Source organism: Hyperolius riggenbachi, chromosome 1 (genome assembly GCF_040937935.1).
Source record: "Hyperolius riggenbachi isolate aHypRig1 chromosome 1, aHypRig1.pri, whole genome shotgun sequence".
Lineage (NCBI taxonomy): Eukaryota > Metazoa > Chordata > Amphibia > Anura > Hyperoliidae > Hyperolius > Hyperolius riggenbachi.
Window position 1 is genome coordinate 565,912,300 of NC_090646.1, and position 21,191 is coordinate 565,933,490.

General features: G+C 40.8%; 1 protein-coding gene across 6 annotated transcripts in view; it reads right to left on the reverse strand.

Annotated features, from left to right (window-relative positions):
• KIAA0825 (KIAA0825 ortholog) overlaps positions 1-21,191 on the reverse strand; it is a 516,601-nt gene that overhangs the window by 149,754 nt on the left and 345,656 nt on the right. Inside the window, exon 20 of one of the 6 annotated variants that reach the window (XM_068247530.1) lies at positions 16,978-17,101. The exons of the other annotated variants lie outside the window; for them this stretch is intronic. Within the exon in view, the coding sequence (XP_068103631.1) occupies positions 17,098-17,101 (4 nt within the window). The 3' untranslated portion in view covers positions 16,978-17,097. Of the gene's footprint in view, positions 1-16,977; positions 17,102-21,191 lie in introns of those variants that run through there. 6 annotated transcript variants of the gene reach the window in all.

The following is a 21,191-nucleotide window of genomic DNA, read 5'->3' on the forward strand; positions in this document are numbered from 1 at the left end:
TTATGGCGGCACAAAGGAGTAAATGCACTTAGCAAATTTAAATCTATTACTTGCCACACTTTGCGGATTGTGGTGCAAAAAAATTTTTGAAAAAAAAGAATGGAGAGAGACAGAAAGGCAAGAATGAAGAGGCATTACCTCAGAGCATGTTCCTTATATAAGCAGGTCCTTCAGTAAGAGCAGCTCATTATAGTGAAGGAATACAGTGCCCATTACTGCGGGAAATGCTACAGGTGAAACAAGGATCTGTGCAAAGATTACACATGCTAATTAGAAGTTTGTGCAGCCAAGGAACAGCCACAATTTTTATACTGACACAGAAAAGCGCCAGCTGAGACTTTTTATTTTCTTTTTATCAACACACTATGCATATTTAAAGGTGATCTCTAAATTCAAAGGCACTGAGTGTGTACATTTCTAGAATTGTGTTGAAAGTGCTTATCAGAACTGAAGATGCCAGAGGCAAAAGACTAATGCCACCCAACACTCCGGCTCATGTATAAACACAATGCTTCTTCCAGTTGAGGGGCACCAGTATTTGCAAACTTTCTTATCATGCCTGAGGTGGTGTTACAAAATTCCTCACCAGCCAGGACACTGAGAATAAAGGGGAGGGGCTTTGCTGGAAAAAAGCTGGTCATTAAAGCGGGATTGTCAGCCACAAAATCAAATTCCATTTACTTACTGCTCTGTGTATTATGCAGCTGGCAAGCACTTCAATCTAATCACAAATGTTTCTGCTGTAATAAATCTTATCTCAGTCAGCATGGCTCTATTTGGACCATCGCTGACGAGAAGGAAGCTTGTCATCACCCCTCCCACATTCTTGCTCCTCACTGATTGGCTGAGGGCAGTTCAGTGAGCTGCTGAAATATGATCTATGATGTGCTCTCATGTGTTTACAAAGCAAGCAAGTGCAGTTTCTAAGAGGAAAAAAAAAACTAAGGGAGGAAATTACATCAGGATTGGCTTCAGTCAGAAGAAGCAAAAATGAAAAAATGCCAGGAACATTTTTCTATTTATTTAATATATAAAATGACATTCTCTAATCACAGTATTATTTGAGTAAACAAAACCAGATCATGGTGCTAACATTTTACATCCATTAACAGTAGTGAAGAGCATGCTCTTTAAGCTGAAAAAATAAGCACAAGTACTGGCCCTTTGAACTTTCCAGCACTAAACCCTTATTATTTGTCTTTTCCCTTCTTTTAACTTTTCAGGAAACCAGACTAAATTAGACAAACTGTTCGACAAGCTCTGTTGCATTGGTAACTCAAGATTTTTTTGTAACTCTTTCTGCACTGGAAACCAGAAAGGGACTTTTATTAGTAGGTCAAGTACTATAATGTGTATATGCTTATCTCATCCTATCACTTCAGGTGCACTTTAAGTGTTGCATAACAAATAAGCAGGTAAGGGGAAGCAGATTTTCATATCAGACATTATGGGAATTGCTCTCTGTCAGCTTGCTTCTCCTTTCACTCAGGACAGAGTCTGTATGAAAGGAAACATGTTTTGGTTCTAGTGACTTTTTAGCAGTAAAAGAATAGGAAATGCCATCTTGCCCTTCAGGTGACTTCAGCAGACTTGCTCTGGCATCATTTACACAGCCTGCATAGCGATCAGCAGGTCTGGCTATGGCAGCTGCCATTATTGGTACCTATCAGCTTAAAGCAAAGTGTACATTCCCTCACATATTCTCTTGATTAAACAAATTAACTGTGATGTTCACTGCAAATGTACACACCAGAGTGCGCAAAATGAACAGATACAATGGCCAAGTCTGTATTTAATTTTAATTAAATTTCATTCTCTAGCTCAATTAATCCACATCTCCAAATGTCAGTAGGACTTACACAAATGGAGTGACATCTGCTGTACTGTACACTCACTCTGGAAATTGACTGTATGCGGAAAGTTTACAAGTGCCTTCGTAAATATTAGCTGTCCTGATAAAGTACAAAATTCTCAAATTCAAATACATGGATATATCCATTACAGAGAATGCACATATATGCCATGTCATGTCTGTCTGCATTTACAAAGCATTGATTTATAATACCATACTGTATTAAGAATAATAAAACAAAACCTTGCAAATTAAAGTAACAATACTCAAATAAAATATGTAGATATTGTAAAGGCTGCATATTACTTCAGAAAATAGTCACACAAAGATCACATTTGCCGATGTATGTTCTTGCGCTTTTCCATGTGGCAACACCGAACATAAGTTTGTATACATCTGTGGTTTAATATGACAGATCTGGCTTTTAATGGCCAAGGCATGCAAGTGGATCTGTGGACAGATGATCCATTAACATTGACATTAATCAAGATGATCTGGGAGCTAGCTGTGACATTTTTGAAAGGGCAAAATTAATAAGAAATGACTGAGGAGCAGAAGGAGGTGAGTGCAAAGGCTAAATTACACTCAACTCCAGGCTCCCAATCTGATGAAATTGGGAATCTCTAGCTTGCTCCTCACTTTTTAAGGAAACTGGAGGTTTATCCATAGATTTCTAGCCAGGTAACACACATGGTAACAGCAACAGAATAACAGGGTCTCAGGAGTGTTGATCAAAAAACAGCACAGGATAGAACATAATGTTATGCATCAGGCTTACCCTATCAGGGTCAAATTATTATTTTTGACTAAACTTATAGCAGGTTGATTCCTTCTTCCACACACACGTAAATAAAGCTGAGTCCGGCACCATCCACTTGAATGCTCTTTTTCTTTATTTAAAAGATAACTGACATCTCACGACGTTTCGGAGGATAAACTTCCTTTATCAAGTATAGTCAGTATCTAACATACATCACATAAATCACATAAATCACACCTTATATACTTCTACCACACACACAAATTATTATTTTTGAAGATTAAAGCTATATACACACTTAAAGAGACTCAGAGATGAGTCATACTGCCGTTTTTTACATACCTGGGGCTTCCTCCAGGCCCATAAGCATGGATGTGTCCCTCGCCGTCCTCCCACAGTCCTCCGTTCAGCCGCAGTCAAACCACGGTATGCCGCAATCCGTTAAGCTACTCTGTTACTCCGTTAAGCCGCAATCTTCTCTGGTAGCTGCTCAGTGATGTCAGCGGGGGGCTTTCTGCGCACAGAAGGCCCCGGCTGATGTCACTCAGTCAGACTGAGCCCGACTGAGTGACGTCAGCCGGGGCCTTCTGCGCTAGTGCAGAAGGTCCGTGCATGCGCAGAAGGCCCCCACTGACGTCACTGAGCCGCTTACTGGATAAGATAGCGGCTTAACGGAGGCGCTAAGGAGGACGGTGAGGGACACATCCATGCTTATGGGGCTGGAGGTAAGTAAAAATAACAACATTATGACTCAGCTCTAAGTCTCTTTAAGGCTTTCCTTGGGCAGAACACTCATTCATAATCATCAAGTGTGTACGTATGTTCCCTGCTGTTTTTGGTTTTCCCTCTTATCTAACTACTATTGTCAGGCTACTGCCCCTTCCCCCTACACACACACACACACACACACCCCTCCCAATAAGCACTGCTGGCTTATCCTACCTCCTTACCTTTCCATAGAGTAGAACTGGCTGTTCAGTCAGGAACTGAAAACAATGTCTACACTGTGCTGTCTTAACTTCCATTCATATTGTTTGCTAGTGGTTGTTTCAAGAAATAGTACTAACTTTGTGCTACAAATGTGTAGTCATCACATTTTCATTGCAACCCTTTAACTGTTGTGATTAAAAACCCTTGTTCAGTGATTAAGCACATAATATGTTTAAAAAAAAAATCTATCTGTACCTCTATTCTCCTGCCTTCCTCTCTGGTCACCTCTTCTCACTCCCGCTTACAAGGCTTCTCCCGATCCTCTCCCCTCCTCTGGAACTCCCTCCCTCAACACATCCACCACTCATTCACACTCTTTTTAGGCACAACCTAAAAACTCAGGCAAACATACTATCTCACTTAGGACACTTTGACAACTGACCACCACTTTACTATCTCATTCACAGCTTGGCCTTCACCTATTGTCCTATCTCTAAACTCATTAGAATATAAGGCCGATTGGCTAGGGCTCTCTTTTCCCTTTGCCTCTTAATGCTGAGTAATGTCTGTACATATCTTCCACCCTTATGTAAAATCTGCAGTTGATTTGTTATTTGCATTAACTGTAATCTATTGTCTTGTATTGTTAATTGTATTATTTATATTGTAATGTTATACTTTGTATTCTGTTGTACAGCGCCATGGAAGATGCTGGCGCTACATACATCAATAATATTATCAATCAATCTTTTCTTATATGGGGGATGTCAGCACTGACTAGCTTGTGCAGTTTTAGCAGACAGTATAATAGTTTGGTTATTAGTGTTATTCTCATCTTACACTGTTTACAAATATTTTCAGCATTGCCTTTAAAAATCCTGAAGCCACTGAAGTAGTTAATAATTATTTATATAGCATTTTTAAATATGAAATTTGAGGCTTGCAAGATAAAGCTGAAATCCCTCCTTTCAGCACCATGGACAGTTCAATATCCTATGTATATAAAAACTCTGGTTTCTACTCTAGTAACTCTACTACTAGCTAACATTTTCCATCTCTGGGAATACAGGACCACACCTTGTAAAGTACAGGCGTCAATAAGGCTACCTACAAGTTAAAAATGAAAGCCTTAAATTGAGTCGGGGTAAGTAGTTCTGTCACTTTTTCCCCTTTTCTGCGGGTGGTCTTTAGTGTTAGAATTTCGGGGGAGGGGGGTTCCTTAGTGTTAGGCATAGGGGCTTAAAGTGGTATGAAGCGGAGAGAGGTGAAAGATATGAATATATAAATACAGCAGTTATGCAATAAAATGCATTGACAGCTTTCAGAGCAAATAAACTGTACTTTGAGAACTTGAAATTTGTAAACAGACAATATTTCTTGTACACAAAAGCAAATATGATAACTGTATGGCTAATAAAAAGTAGGAAAACAAGACAAGACAAGACAAATAACATTTATATCGCGCTTTTCTCCTTTCGGACTCAAAGCGCCAAAAAACACATTCTTATTGAATATTATGTCAGAGTTTTTTCCCACTTAAATACTACCAGGACAACCTTAGGGTTAGGCACCATCGGAGGGACATCACTAGGGGGATATCTTAGGGTTAAGAACCACCAGAGGAGATCTTAGGGTTAGGCACCGCCAGAAAGGTCTTTGGGTTAGGCATCGCCAAAGACAGGGGCGTAGCAATAGGGGTTGCAGAGGTAGCGACCGCATCGGGGCCCTTGGGCCAGAGGGGCCCCGAAGGGCCTTCCCTCAACTACAGTATTAGCTCTCTATTGGTCCTGTGCTCATAATAATCACTTCTATAGATACTTTAAATAATGGTCATCATTAACAGACTGTTCCCCATCCCCTTCTTGTACCTCTGACACTGTAGTTGCCAATGCCATTGGCAGGTTTTGGTGCGTCTTATCAATTGTTATGTATAGGGTGCTTGGGGGGCCCCAATGTAAAACTTGCATCGGGGCCCACAGCTCCTTAGCTACGCCACTGGCCAAAGAGGTCTTTGGGTTAGGTACGACCAGGGAAGGTCTTAGGGTTAAGCACCACTGATGGGTATTAGGGTTAGGCATCGGTAGTGGACGGGCTCTGTGTGAAAGTAGAGTTAGGTCATAGTAACATATTGGTAAATTTACCAATATTTTACTGTATGATTTAAGTAGTAGAATATTGATAATTTTACCAATATTCAATTATTGGCTATTTCCTGTGACCTTTTCAAAGGTAGCCTTTATTAAATGTATGCACCTGAATGGCTTATTGTCCGGACCTCCCACTGCCAGACTGAATGCAACTGTGCAGCATATTATAAATAGCTGATAAAAAGACAGAATCTAATACTCTCATTGAGTTATTTAGAAAGGCAATTAAATTATGAAATACCGCATTAAATCATTACTTTAATATCTTCCCAGAGTTCAGCTTTAGGCTGCTTCAATAACACAGTAAATCCACCATAATCCTTATTTTCAGTAGAAGGAAATGGGAGAAGACAGCTTTGTTGGCAGTTTCATTACTGAGTTTTCACCAACTCAGGCTACTTTTAAGCATTAAATACTCTGTACACTTTCCATCTCAAAACTTTATAAATTAAAGGAATGAGAATGAAGAATAATTATATACCTAACTGTTATAAATAGGCCCAACAATGACACAAATATTCAGTAAAAGAAGGGCTCATCTGAGTTTGGAGGAAAGCACAGGAACTTCACTTCAAAGCAAGGGGGCAAAAAAGGAGATGGAATAACAAGCTGCATAGCAATGAATCTGAAGCACCAATCAATAGCAGACCATTAGCTTTACTCAGATCAAAAGTAAACAGAAGATTAAAAGTGGCTGGCAGAGCCGCTGACACAGGTCACGCAACAGCCTCAAGTAACTTCATTTGCTGTTCAGAATAATTATAACTCCATCACTAAATATAAGGGATCCATCTGAATGAGCTATACAGCGCATGGCTGATAATGCTGATCTCCTCGCACACTAAAAATCATACTAATGTGAAGCTGTTATATTTTTTGAAGAACCTATTGAAATATGAATCTATTCTGTAATGAATTCACCTTCCATACGCTCTAAGAGCCGGCTCGGGTGGCTAGTCAGCGCGGTGTCTGAAGGAGCAGGGCTAGGACTTCCTATAGACGAGGGTGCACGGCTCACCCCTCATCTTATTCTGTCAGTGGAAAGTAGGTACTGCAAGCTTGGCTGCTGTATCATAGGAATAGCCAATGGGATATCAGGATTCATGTTCCATCATGCTCTGCTCCTATTTAAGCCTGCTCTGATCATTGTCCCCTTGCCGTGATAGCAAAAGTTGCCTTGTGATACTACACTGGGTGCGATTAATACTGTGGATTTCTGTTGCCTCTTGACGCTGTTATTGGATTGCTGCCTGGACCAACCTTTGGAACTGTTCTTGACCTGATATTGCCTTATCCCTCTGTGCCATTATACAATGATCTAACCCCTGGATTGTTATTGGATTGGCTACATTTTGAGATTCTGGGTGGTGGGATCATGCACTGCTCATCCCTTGGATGTCTGGGGACGCAACACACAAGGTGAAGCAAAGAAGGAAGGATCCGCAATCCAGACCAGGTCGATGAAAAATGCTGATAAATTTATTGAAAAATTCAACAATACAGTAAAATAAAACTACAGGATCAACTGACGTGTATCAGGCCTTCAATTTGCCCACAAGGTGAAGACTGCAGAGGAGATTGGGGCAAAGGAACTGAAATAATCCAGCAGGCCTCACATATTCATATGGAAAACGAGTATATTTTTACATCACAGTATGGCAGGTAGGGTACAAGCTATTGAAAACTCCCCCTGATAGTTATATTCATTTTCCCTGCCTACTAGCAAGCACTGATTGAATCCACTGAGTTTTGTCAGTGTGCTTTTCATGCATGACAAAAACTATGCTTACACCCGCAGGAAGCAGGTATTACATGTTACCCCACATGGTCTAGCAGTACTTCTGTTATGTAATAGATGCAATTTTGAGCTCAGATTTGTTTTTTTTTCTGTGCTTTGTTGAAATAAAATAAAAATGAAAAGGGGTGTTGCTAGGTAAATCCATACCATATCCAGTGTACACAGGCTTATAAACATGTGGAGGGCAGGGAGAAGAAAAACGACAACTTACTTTTCCAGCAAACGGGGAGAGGGGCATCACAAGGCACTAACGCTACTGCCGTGCTTTTTGAAATCAGAAAACTAGTGTGAATGCATGAAGTTCAATCCTTGGTTTTGGTTTCTCTTAAAGATTGATGCCCACTAATCCTGTCACCAATACCACATGACTGGAGATGGTGACAGTTGGCCAATGGAAGCACCCTAGTGAGGCAGGAAGAAGTGGACACCATTTATAATTCAGCCCAAGGTCTCACGCCATGCACAGACAAGGAATGTGGAGCCATGCAACATGCATAATGTTTTACAGGTTTGCTTTACGTCACAAGATTTGGACACTGGACCACTTTTTATCACAGAAGTAATGCTAGATGTAAAATTACACTGCCATGGCTTCCAAACTAGATTCTTCCCATCATTGCATAGGGCTTACTTCCATAGATTGCACTTTTGTTAAATGTATTTCTAGATTGTCAACAGGACTGATGCACACTCCTCTAGCCATTGCATTACGGTGACACTTGCCTAACACATCCAATGTAGAAACTTTGTAGTATTTCTTGGCTCACGTTTCTCTGCCACTCATGTCTCTGCTGTGTAAAGTTGGTAGCTGCAATCTCCCTATTGGAGTCCATGAACATATAGTACATGAGGAATGTGATGATAAATAGCACCTTATCAGAATATTCTCTAGAGCATAGAGTATTTCAGTCATACAGACTGGGAAGATAATTATGTATTTGGCGGGCTCATAAATGAAAAATAGCTTGCTGTGCTGGTGGGCTCTGATTGTAACGTTTTGCAATCCATAATGGAAAATCCTATCTACATCCTGACTAAAGACTGATTATATGCTACAGTGTCTGAAGCACAGGCTGTATTGTCTATTGCTTCCTATTGAAAGTCTTGACAGGTTATGGGAAGAACCACACTGCCCAATGCAGGTTCCAAGTATTTACAGGAACCCAGCAAGCAATCACAATCAAGGTGCCCATACATCTAGAGATATATGGGCATATTTGAATCTGATTGTAGAGAGTTTTGTTGCATGCCCATACACAGCAGACCGCTTCCTGATAGATGTCAGCATGACATCTATCAGGAATGGGCCTAGTGATGACGCCCCTGCTTGGGGCGTGTGTGGTGCGCGTACCACATAGTGACATCACACACACACACACACACACACACACACACACACACACACACACACACACACACACACACACACATGCGTGGTGCCACATGTGGGTGATGGTGGTGGAGGATGGGAATCGCAGCAGTGGGGCAGGTGACCTTTTACACTGCACAGGCACTGGGGGGGGAGTGAATTTACACCTGGGAAGCAGTCAGGCAAGCGGTGTCCATCGCGTTCATGGTTGCTGTAATATTAACCATTTCTGGATCCTTGAGATGTATACCTATGCCCCTGAAAACTTCACTTGCAGATCAGGGGCCTAGATATGCATCTCTGTTTGTTTTCTTTTGCCGCTTGCTATCGCGTATGCCCACGCTCATCTCTGTTGCGGTTCCGTAATCGTTGAATGGGAACATGTGTTCCCAAAGCTGATCAAAGTGCCTGTAGTGAATGATCAAGGGCATTAGTGAGATGCCATTGGTCATTCACAACATAAAAGTAAAACACATACACATTATTTCCTGTGTACTGATCACAGTACACAGGATATAGTGTAGGGACATCTAGTCTATAAAAATTAAAAGTACATTTAAAATACTTCAAAATAAATTAAAAAATAAATCGTAAATTAGTTATTAACCCCCTCTCCCCCATGATTACCAATTAAAAATAAAAAAAGCATAAAAAAAAACTAAGTGGCAGCTTTTAAAAAATACACAAATAGTTACCTTAGGGACTCAGCTACTTTAATATTTATGTAGTGAGGGTATATTACTGTCATTTTTGCAAATAAGGGCTTGTAGTTATTGATTTAGTATAAAAACATGGAAAAAGCACCTTTATTTCCTAATACAATATTGTCGCCATACATTGGACTTGGGACATAATTTAGTAAGTTAGTAATAACTGGTAAAAATAGGCAAATAATATGTGTGGGTTTTATCTATAATAGCACCTTTTATTTTAAAACTATATTAACTGAAAACTGAGAAATAATTATTCAAACCCTTTAAAATGTATAGAAAATATAATCATTCTTAGAAATACAAAGTACTACCCAAAGAAAGGCTAATTTGTTTTGTAAAAAACAATACATAGAAAATTTTGGTGTGCTAAGTAGCAATAAAGGTATTGCCAAATTTTTGTTTGCGTTTCATTTGTGTTTTTTTTAGGGGAAATAAACTGCATGTGATATAGCACTTTTGACCGAGATCTTTTCAGCATGTGAAATCAACACATTTGACCCGAAATCAGTCAAATCGGGCATGCGTGTTAGGGCACAGATTGGCATCTGGTTTCATAGTATTATTGCTGGTTGATTGGGCAACAATATTAGTAGATGTATGGGTATCTTTAATTCGTGATCCTAGAATCTTAGGAAATATCAGACTCAAGTGTATGCAAAAAAAAATATTTTACCAGTATCGTGGGCAGTTAATGAGATTTAATTTTCCCTATAAAATCACAGCTCAATGGGGAAATCTCCAGACTCTGTCTTAATCTATGATAAAGAAAACACTGAGCAGCTATTATTCCTCTGCACATATTTGCCATGGTAAAAGCGTATGAGGCTATTGCTCATTTACAACTTATTACATGCTTCCTTTTATCTAGTGGCTCCATTCTTCTGCTCCGCACTTCATGCTGAAGTCACACAGATCGGACTTGACTCTCAATTACATAAAATCTTTCTCAAAAGATGACAGTCCAAATACAGTAGAGATAAAATATATCAGAGCTCGAAATAGGTCCGTTCAGCCCCAGTGCAGCTTCATCGCGGAAAGATATAATTCACGGCTGCCTCTGCCGGCTCTAACATATGTTCTGTTCACAGCCCGCGTCACTCTTCATTTGTAATTATTCCTCTTCCCTTTTCTCCATCCCCTTTCATAATATACATTGCTTGGCTGAAGACAAATAGTGAGAGGCAAGAGTATTATCATATGATGACCTGTTCCAGCTTATTAAACCCCTGTCAAGGTTTGATTTTAACATGGGGCATTGATGGCAGTACATCTATTCATGCATCATGTTGTGAATTAGACTGTATTAATTATCACTTGGGTGCACCATGCATGAAAATGCTATGTCACCGCATAAAGGAATGTAAATGTGGGAAACAGATGCATTAAATTGAATAACTTTTTCATTTCTTGCTTTTCAGGTTTATGAATCAAATTCAAAAGTTATTCCCCTTTTTTTTCATAAAGTTTTGCAGATTTTTTTTCCTGTTTTTGTGTTTGTTTACACTTTGGGGGTTTGTTAAGATAATGAAGTAAACAACAAAGCTGGAGTAAAACCCCTTTATAAAAAAAAAATAATAATAATAATATGGCTGCTCAACAAACCTGACAAGAGAAGGCTGCCCACCAAAACTCACAAACAAGCAAGGAGGGCACTAATCAGACGTGCAACAACGAAACAAAGAATAACACTGGACAACCTGCCGAGTATCTGTCTATAAGACAACTTTAAAGCACATCTGAAGTAAGAGGGATATGGAGATGCATACATTTGAAATCGGCGCCGGGAGACTTGGGCGCAGGATACAGCCGGTATATGGCTGATCCTGCTGCTGCACAAGTCCTGGCCATGTTAATTACTATTCCCCATCCAGGCCGCCATGGATGGTGGGGAATTAAATAATTTGGCTTCCAGCTATTGCTGGAGGCTGAATTATTGTGTTTTAAAAGCAACTTTAGCTCCGTCTTCTGACAGCGCCGACGTTACTCACTGAGTGCTGCTATAGGTCTATGGTGGCGCCGGTCTATGGTGGCGCCGGCTGCGCCCAAATCTTCCTGCGCTGAAAAGCACTGCTCTGTATGGAGACTGCCATAATTATTTCCTTTTGAACAATGCAAGTGGCCTGGCTGTCCTCCTGATATTCTGCCTCTAATAGTTTTAGTCATAGACCCTGAATAAGCATATAGATCAGATGTTTGACTGAAGTTTGATTAGATTAGCTAAATGCTTGTTTCGGGTGAATGATTCAGACACTATCGATGCATGAAAGATCAGCATTAGAAAATTAGATCATGGAATACCAATTACATAAAACTGCTTGGATAGGCAAGAATATTAGGCTTAAGAATGCATCATTAACTTCATTATCTCGTAATTGTCATCATATAGTGTAAATAAAACAACAAATATCACCTTGGCCATCCCCAATAATCCCCCTACTGGACAATCCATGTTTCCATCCAGGATGTTCCTCCTGTAACTACCGAAATTGGAGAGAGGGGACTCCACCACAGGCATATCATCTTCTGTCCAGAGAAGGACGGACCCTTCTCCCTGATCTTCAGAGTGTTCTGGGTGCTGCCTCACTGGATAGCTGCTACTGGATCCAATTTAAACATTTTTTTACTCTCAGCTGGCTCCAAAGAGGAACTTAGCAGGCCCCTCACCATCTTTGAAAAGATATGCATGGACAATGCCCCTCCAAAGCTGTGTGTGTGTGTGTGTGTGTGTGTGTGTGTGTGTGTGTGTGTGTGTGTGTGTGTGTGTGTCTGTGTGTGTGTGTGTGTGTGTGTGTGTGTGTGTGTGTGTGTGTGTATCTTAAAATGACATTTCCAGAAGCACAATGGGGGAAAATAATACTATTAACACATAAATCTTATAAATCTTCAATCTCTGTTAGACACCATGATTAAAGGTTGTATCACACTCCAGCCAAATTTGTTGCATGACCAAAAAAAAAATGTGCCCTAATATTTCCCCGCTGTGCTGGAGGTGTGGACTAGAAGGGAGACCTGCTACATATTTTTTGTTCCTGCAACAAATTAATAGGATTTTGGTCTGTGGTCAAGGAAACTATTCATGCTGTGACAGATTTTTTACACCCCCGGACACTCCTGAATTTTTCTTCCTGCACTGCAACCCGTGGTCAGTTAAAGAGACACTGTAACATCAAAAAGTTCCCTTGGGGGGTACTCACCTTGGGAGGGGGGAGCCTCATGGTCCCAATGAGGCTTCCCACGCCGTCCTCCGTCCCTTGCGGGTCTCGCTGCAGCCCTCTGAACAGCGGCCCGACAAATTCGTCAGCTTGTTCAATACTTACCTTTCCAGGCTCCAGCGGGGGCGCTGTTGAGGCTTTCAGCTCAGAAGTAGACGGAAATACCCGATCTCAGCCTGCGCAGTAGAGCAGACCTGATGGCGATCGGGTATTTCCGCCTATTTCAGAGCCGAGAGCCGCCACAGCGCCTGCGCAGGAGCCGGGAAGGTAAATATTTACATCGCCGTTGTTCGGAGGGCTGCAGCGAGACCCCCGAAGGGATGGAGGACGGCGTGGGAAGCCTCATTGGTTCCCTGAGGCTTTCCCCTCCCGAGGTGAGTACCCCCCAATGGAACTTTTTGATGTTACAGGTATTCTTTAAGAAATATAGAAAATCAGTCATTACCCATCTGCTCAACGCCGCTAAAAGCATGATAACTAGACACTGGAAATTCCAATCTCTACTCTCAGTCAAAGAATAGCTTGAGGGGGTAAACAAAACTGAGAATATGGAGGACTTGACACAGAGGATCCACAACAGACAAAATCATCACTGGTCCACTTGGTCAAATTGATTGAAATTTAAAAACGCGGTTTACTATACATCCTTGTTCCAATAAAATGAGTTTCTAGGTTAGACCCTGTATTAACAGAACACCTTTGTGTGCTTTAATTTGGGTCTGTTTATACAAAGGACCCATAGGCGAGTGGAGGACACGTGGACGACAGCTGAACTTGCCCTCCCCTCCTCCCTATCTATCTATATTTTTTACCTGTCTTGTCCTTTTCAATGCTGTTCTCCTTACAGGAATTTCCCTCTTGGCCCTGCCCAGTTTTAGGCACCATACAGTGCACATTATTCTTAATATTATAAAGTCAAACCTCTGAATGCCAGGTGTCTGTACATACCTATTTCTGGGTGGAAGGGGAGAAATTAGGGCCCCTATGACTTAAGTGGATATTTAATTTACTTGCATTACTACCTGGCAATATATATACAGAGCTATATACAGAACCACAGGCAATGCCTATGGGTCCTAAGTGGACTGGTCTCTTTGTGGTGCTTATTGTATTTTTTGTTCTGTTTCCATTCCAGGTATTCAGTCATATTAAATTTGTACCGCTAACTTTTCCCCATTTTGGTTCCTGTATTCTCAATTCTAATACTTGTTCTGTATTGCACAGTATATATAAACTGAATAAATAATAAAAATTCCCTCCAAAAATGTTTACACTGCCAAACAATTATTTTCTCTGGAAGGAAACAAGTTTGTTAAATAAAAATGGACACTAAACATTCTAAAAAATGTAATTAATTGGCTGTGCAAATGATTTCCTTATCCTGTGCAAGCACTTAGTGGGAGAACCATTAATGTATCATCAACACAGACATTCACAGCCTCAGCCTGCAGTCTTTCCAGAGAATTCTGTCTGTGCCCCACCCCCTTATAATTTGTATAACATCATGTTGCTATTTTAACAATTTCAGCCCGCGGGAATTTTTCACCTTATGCATCAGAGCAATTTTCACCTCCCATTCATTCGCTAATAACTTTATCACTACTTATCACAATTAATTGATCTACATCTTGTTTTTTCTGCCACTAATTAGGCTTTCTTTGGGTGGTACATTTTGCTAAGAATTATGTTTTTTATAAATGCATTTTAACAGGATTAATAAGAAAAAATGGAAAAAATTCATTATTTCTCAGTTTTCGGCCATTATAGCTTTAAAATAATCCACGCTACCATAATTAAAACCTATGTATTTTATTTGCCCGTATGTCTCGGTTATTATACCATTTAAATTTTGTCCCTATCACAATGTATGGCACCAATATTTTATTTGGAAATAAAGGTGCAATGTTTCGGTTTTGCGTCCATCACTATTTACAAGCTTATAATTTAAAAAATGTTTGTAGTATACCACCTTCTAATGCATATTTAAAAAGTTCAGACCCTTAGGTAACTATCTATGTCTTTTTTTTTATTGTAATTTTTATTTTTTTACCATTAAAAAATTTATTTGGGTAATATTTTGGTGTGGGACATAAACAATTAATTTTTAATGTTATGTGTGTAAATTGTAATGTAAAAAATGTGCAGATGTAGTTTTACTATTTGGCCACAAGATGGCCACCTTCGTTTTTGTTTTCCCTCCTTGTACTTCTTGCTAAGCTGAAGTACAAGGGGGATGCGGAAATTGTTCCGGACAGAAGAACTAAAGCCTCATGGGAGAGCGCTTCAGTTTTTCTGCGGGGGACAGGGATCGGTGATCGGGAACCATGTTTCCTTTCACTGATCCCAGGGCTACCGAGGGACACAACGGAGGCGCGTCCGTGATCACGCGCAGGAGAGCAGCCGCCCGGACGTGAGCTTAACGTCTGGGCGGCTGAAATGGTTACAGTAGTAGTAGCAGCTCTGCCACAGAGAATACTGTTAATTAGCACTAAGCACCACCCCAAGAGGGAACAAAAGTAATCATGGGTAATGCTGGGAAAACACAATGAGTTCTTTTGGCAGATTTACTTTCTGACTGACTTTCCAATCATTTTTTTCCAAACGATTTTCTGATCATTTCTGAATGACTTCCATTGACTTCTATGAGAAAATCAATCAGAAAAACTATCAAAATCAGATCGGACATGTCGCAAATTATCTATCAAGCCATCTATCTTCCCGAAAAAACTCATGGTGTATTCCCAGCATTATGCATTTAGGCGATTAGATGGTTCGATAGATAATTTCCGACATGTGTGATCTTCCTTTCGGTTCTTTTGTCGCTCAATTTATGATAGAAGTGAATGGAAAAGGATAAGAAAAGCGAGCGGAAGATAAAAGAATCGGCTGCAGAATTGTGCAGCAAAAAACGATCGAGAGGAGAAACGCACGGCAGAAACAAATCGTGTATTCTCAGCATAAGTCAAAGCTGCTAGCTCATTATCAGTTAATGACTTAATCATCCAGAGTTTTGATGTGCTGGTGACCACCAGGGGCGTAACAACAGCCCATAAAACAACCCTGCAAAACTGTTATGGGGCCCCCTGGAATCCAAACTTCTCACAACCATATCTGAACTCCCCCACGCACAGCTTGCCCCGCTATGCATGCAGAATAGCACAGAGACCAGAGTTAATATTTACCTGCTCCAGTGCTGCGGGTCTCCTCCATGCATCACAGCTGCACACTCTCAGCTGCCATTCACCGGCTTCCGATCATGTGACTCGCATCGGCCATGTGATCGGAAGCCAGCGAATGGCAGCAGTAAGTGTGTGGCTGTGATGCATGGAGGAGACACAGTGCTGGAACAGGTAAACATTACTCCACTACCTGTGCTAATCTACATGTGGGATAGGAGAGGAAAGAGCAGTGGGCCCCAACAGCCCCCCAGCAGTTGCAGGGGTCGCATGGACTATTGTTATGCTCCTGGTGACCACTTTCCTTTCTTGTTGATCATTGGAAAGTCAGTGACATTTCTAGCCAACCAGATTGTTCATTTTCTCGGCTGGACTGCTTCAGGACACATCGCCAGATTTCAAAACTAGAATTTTACCTGCACAAGGAATTTTTTGAAAAAAAAAAAAGTTACATTTGCATTTGGACTCTGTGCTTACCAAAGTATCAGATGGTATATTTTAAATTGTGCCTGTAGTTAAATATAAGAACACTTATAATTCATTAATATGTAGGGAGAGGAGACTGGCTTACTTTTGCCAGCTGCAAAACAGCTGCAGCCATCTTTCTCCTAAAATAAGAATAAGAAATTCAATCCTTTAGGTGATGACAGGTTTATTTTACTCATAGCTATCGGCAGCTTTTATTCAGGTTCACACCTTCTATTTATTATACAAGCAATGCTGAATGAGAATACATATGAGGGTATGATATTCATGCTGATCGTCTGTACATACAGCATCACTTCCCACTAAGCACAGATGTGAAGCTTTCTGCAGCAGGTCTGTGGTTGGAGAAGAAGAAGAAGGTGGTATGCTTGACATACATTCAAATTTAACAAAATGCTTAAAATACAAAACTAATAACCAAGCCTAAAGGGAGTAGTAGGCCGGTTATCACCATAAACATGTCATATTTTAGACTAAACCACATACTTGCTTATTACAGGTGTGCAAAACTCATGTGTGAGATATAACCTCCAGAATAATATAACCTCCAGTATCCTCCAACACATCCATCTGCAGCGGCTATTACAATTCTGTCAGTTGATGGTTTCATGCTGTCTTACATTCTCTGTAATGCTGCTGACACATGGGAGGACTCTAACTGTAAGAGAAGCAGCAGTAGAGAATTGTACAGTGTTAGCCATCAGTAAAAGTAAGATTTGAATCAGGATGATATCATTTACTGGCTAACTTAAAGTGACTCAGAGCAAGGAATACAAACGTTTTATAAATACCTGTGGCTTCCTCCAGCCCCATCATGATGATTAGTCCCTTGCCGTCCTCCTCTGATGCCTGTAGCCTCTGCGATCCGTCCCGGTAACTTCAGGAATCGTGGGCTTACTGGGCATGCGAGGTCCAGCTGCGCCTGTTACTCCATCGTGCTCCCACCGCTGGGGGAGTTCTGCGCAGGAATGCAATGGGGAGCACGCGCGGCCGGAATGTGCTGACTGGGCTCGATTGGCCAAATTACTGGGCCAGATTACGGAGGCTGCAGGTGGCGGAGTAAGACAACAAAGGAGTAATCGGGCCAAAGGGGGCTGGAGGAAGCCGCAGGTATGTATAAAGCTTTTTTTCCCTTTGTCTAAGGTACACTTTTAAAGAATAAGAGGAAGCTTTCGGGTGTGCAGCCTTCGTCAGACTTCAATCCTGGATTCAAACAAGGTTGGAGTTTGACGAAAGGTGCACAGCTGAAAGCTTACTCTGATACTTTTAAGTTAGCCAATAAATGGTATCATCCTGATTCAAAACTTCTTGTTTTATCTGTAAGAGAGTAACAGAGGGGATAAAAATGTTATCCCTGTTACCTTTCAGCTCTGGGGTCCTGACTGTGTACATACCCACAATGACCACTATTTACCAAGGAAACATATTCCAAATTATGATCCTTTAGCTTAGCATGCCACAACGGCTGAGACTGCACATTTTTCTATTCACTGACAGGCATCCCATTGCCTTCTCTGCAGGCAGTCCAGGTCATTTATAATTGACCAGCAGCCATGAAGAAGGATGCCTGGCCACTTATCCACTTTTATTCGCCATTGTAATAAACCCTTAGGGTGTATTTACACTTAAAGAGGAACTCCAGTGAAAATAACGTAATGAGCAAAAGTGCTTAATTTTTTAAAATAATTATGTATAAGTGATTTAGTCAGTGTATTCCCATTGTAAAATATTTCCTCTCCTTGATTTACATTCTGACAGTTATCACATGGCGAAATTTTTAGTGCTAGCAGGTGAAGTCAGTGGAAGTAGCTGTGGCTTGCTTTTTTTGTAGTTGGAAACAGCTGTTATTTCTCACAATGCAACAAGGCTCCCACAGTGTGATGTCAGCACCATGGTCCTGATATTACACTGTGGGAGGGGTTTCACCACAATATCAACCGTACAGAACTAACATTAGATTTTGAAAACATATTGGCATTCTACTGCAACAATAATAAATCAAAATATCTGAATATCACCCTCTGTATTATCAGCTTTTATTCCATTTAAACTAACTTCCCTTTTAAAGGCAAACTCGCTCTTTGAGGAACTTGCCATTCCAACTTTAACAGAAACATTGGTTGTAACGACTCCACCCTTCTGTAAGCTGTAATCATTTTTAAGTGGGAACATTTCCTCAAACTGTAAAATCAATTCAATCAAAATGAAACTTCTAACTTGCCTGATGTTTCTCTGTAAGTTGGTACCTGTTCTCTAACCCTAGATAACCAGTTCGGCCTATCTGGACGAGCTTCTTCGTCCAGATAGGCACTGCTGCTGCCGCCGGCTGGTGCGCGCGATCGGGCGCGCCCCCGCGCGCGCTCCCGCCGCCCGCCACTAGCCCCCCGATCAGTGAATGGGAATATAATTCCCATTCACCGATCTAACTTCCCTGCAGAAATACCGACGCTTTCTCTCCAGAGAGCGCAATATTTCTGCCCCCAGGAAACTTCTCCCCAGCATTTTAGTTCCTGGATGCAAGATCGTTCACATCCAGGACTTTTTTCACTGTGGCCATCTTGTGGCCAAATAGTAAACTGCACCCACATACATTTTTAATAAAAAAAAAATATTATTTTACATTTAAAATTAGCAGTTTCCCTCCCACACCAAAAATTACCCACATACATTTTTTTTTTATAAAAAAAAAAAAATACAATTAAAAAAAAACAAAAACAACATAAATAGTTACCCAAGGGTCTGAACTTTTTAAATATGCATGTCAAGAGAATATGTTATTATATTATTTAAAAGTATAAGCTTATAAATAGTGATGGACGCAAATTAAAAAAATGCACCTTTATTTCTAAATGAAATATCGGCACCATAAATTGTGATAGGGACATCATTTAAACGGTGTAATAACCGGGACAGATGGGCAAATAAAATACATGAGTTTTAATTACAGTAGCTTATATTAATTTCAAACTATAATGGCCAAAAACTGAGAAATAATGAATTTTTTTCATTTCTTTCTTAATCTTCCTGTTAAAATGGATTTAGAAAAAAATAATTCTTAGCAAAATGTAGCACCCAAAGAAAGCCTATCTAGTGGCGGAAAAAACAAGATATAGATCAATTCATTGTGATAAGTAGCAATAAAGTTATAGGCGAATGAATGGGAGGTGAACGTTGCTCGGATGCATGAGATTTTCGGCACTGCGGTGCTGAACCGGATAAAAGATCTATTTATTCCTTAGAAAAGAAGGTGAAGGGATCTATAAAGATCCCCAGATATAAGGGAGGCATGGTACTTCATGATTTAAAAAAAAAATATTACCCTCTGTGATGGTCAGAGCAGATATCTGCTTTTTTTCTGGTATGGCATTGGATGAAAAAGTACTAGACAGTGTCAGTTATTGCACTTTAGCAACAACACTATCCTGCAGATTTGTTTGGGATCCAGGACTGGTGTGTATTGGGAGAATGGTAGGCCATGCACGCCACTCCAAGTCCAGGCCTGAGTCTGGCAGAGAGGGAGTTAATGGGCTCACCTGCATGAATTGCTTAAGTAGCTGCATCTCTCAGTATGCAGTGGGCTGTGTGTGGAGCAAGGAGCTACTGAAAGGCTGTGCAGCCAAGAGAGGGCTGCCAGGCCTGTTGAAGCAGAGAGGCTGACAAGCCTTGTACTTTGCAGAGAGAGAGGCTGCAAAGTCTGCATGTAGCAGAGAAGCTGCTTGAGGTGCCGGACGGAGTTGGACTCCAGTACTGGGAATCCAGGAGAAGCCCGGATAGGTGAGTGGCCCAGGACTGCCATTAGGCCTGTGCCAGGTTGTCACTCACAAGCCAGTGTGGCTGCAGCGGGCAAGAAGCCTGAACTAGGGTATGTCTGGTGTGTGACTACAACCCTGTTGAATACCCAGTGTGGTGGATTTTTGTTACTGTTTGGACATTGTTTGACTGACAATAAAGCCGATATTGTTTTATTTTAACACTGAAAAGACACACTGGCTGGTATATTGTGACCTTTGTGCTTTGATCTTCTCTACCAACATGAGTCAAACACCAGAACTTTCCCCAGAATATCACACCTGATACTCAGTTGTTGCAGACCCAAGAATGGAACTCCAGTGAAAATAATGTAGTAAAAAAAGTGCTTCATTTTTTACCATAATTATGTATAAATGATTTAGTCAGTGTTTGCTCATTGTAAAATCTTTCCTCTCCCCGATTTACATTCTGACATTTATTACATGGTGACATTTTTACTGTGGGCAGGTTATGTAGCTGCTCCTAGCTGTTTTGGCTGTTAGAGACAGCTGTAAACAGCTAATTCCTGTCTGTGAACATTGTTACATTGTGGCAGTTTGCCCAGAGTACTGCGGTACTCAGAGCTTCTTGTGGGAGGGGTTTCAGCACAAAATCAGTCATACAGCGCCCCCTGATGGTCTGTTTATGAAAAGCATTATTTATCGAATGTTACTGCGCACAATGTCCTTAAAGTCCCCTGAACTCCAGGCAGCACACTATAAATGAGAGTCAATTCCCAAATCCAAGTCCAACAATGATAGCAGCGCCAACAGAGTCTTCTTATATGGATCCTGGCACCTTAAATACAAACAAACAAGAGGGGATTCCCCCTAGCGAGTAACGCTTAGCCACCTCACCCTTGTGCTCAAAAAGGGAATGATTGAAGTGCAAGGCTAACACCAGATAGGAAAGGGAGATGACACACTCCCCCCGTTTTCCCCTGCTCACCAAATGCCAAT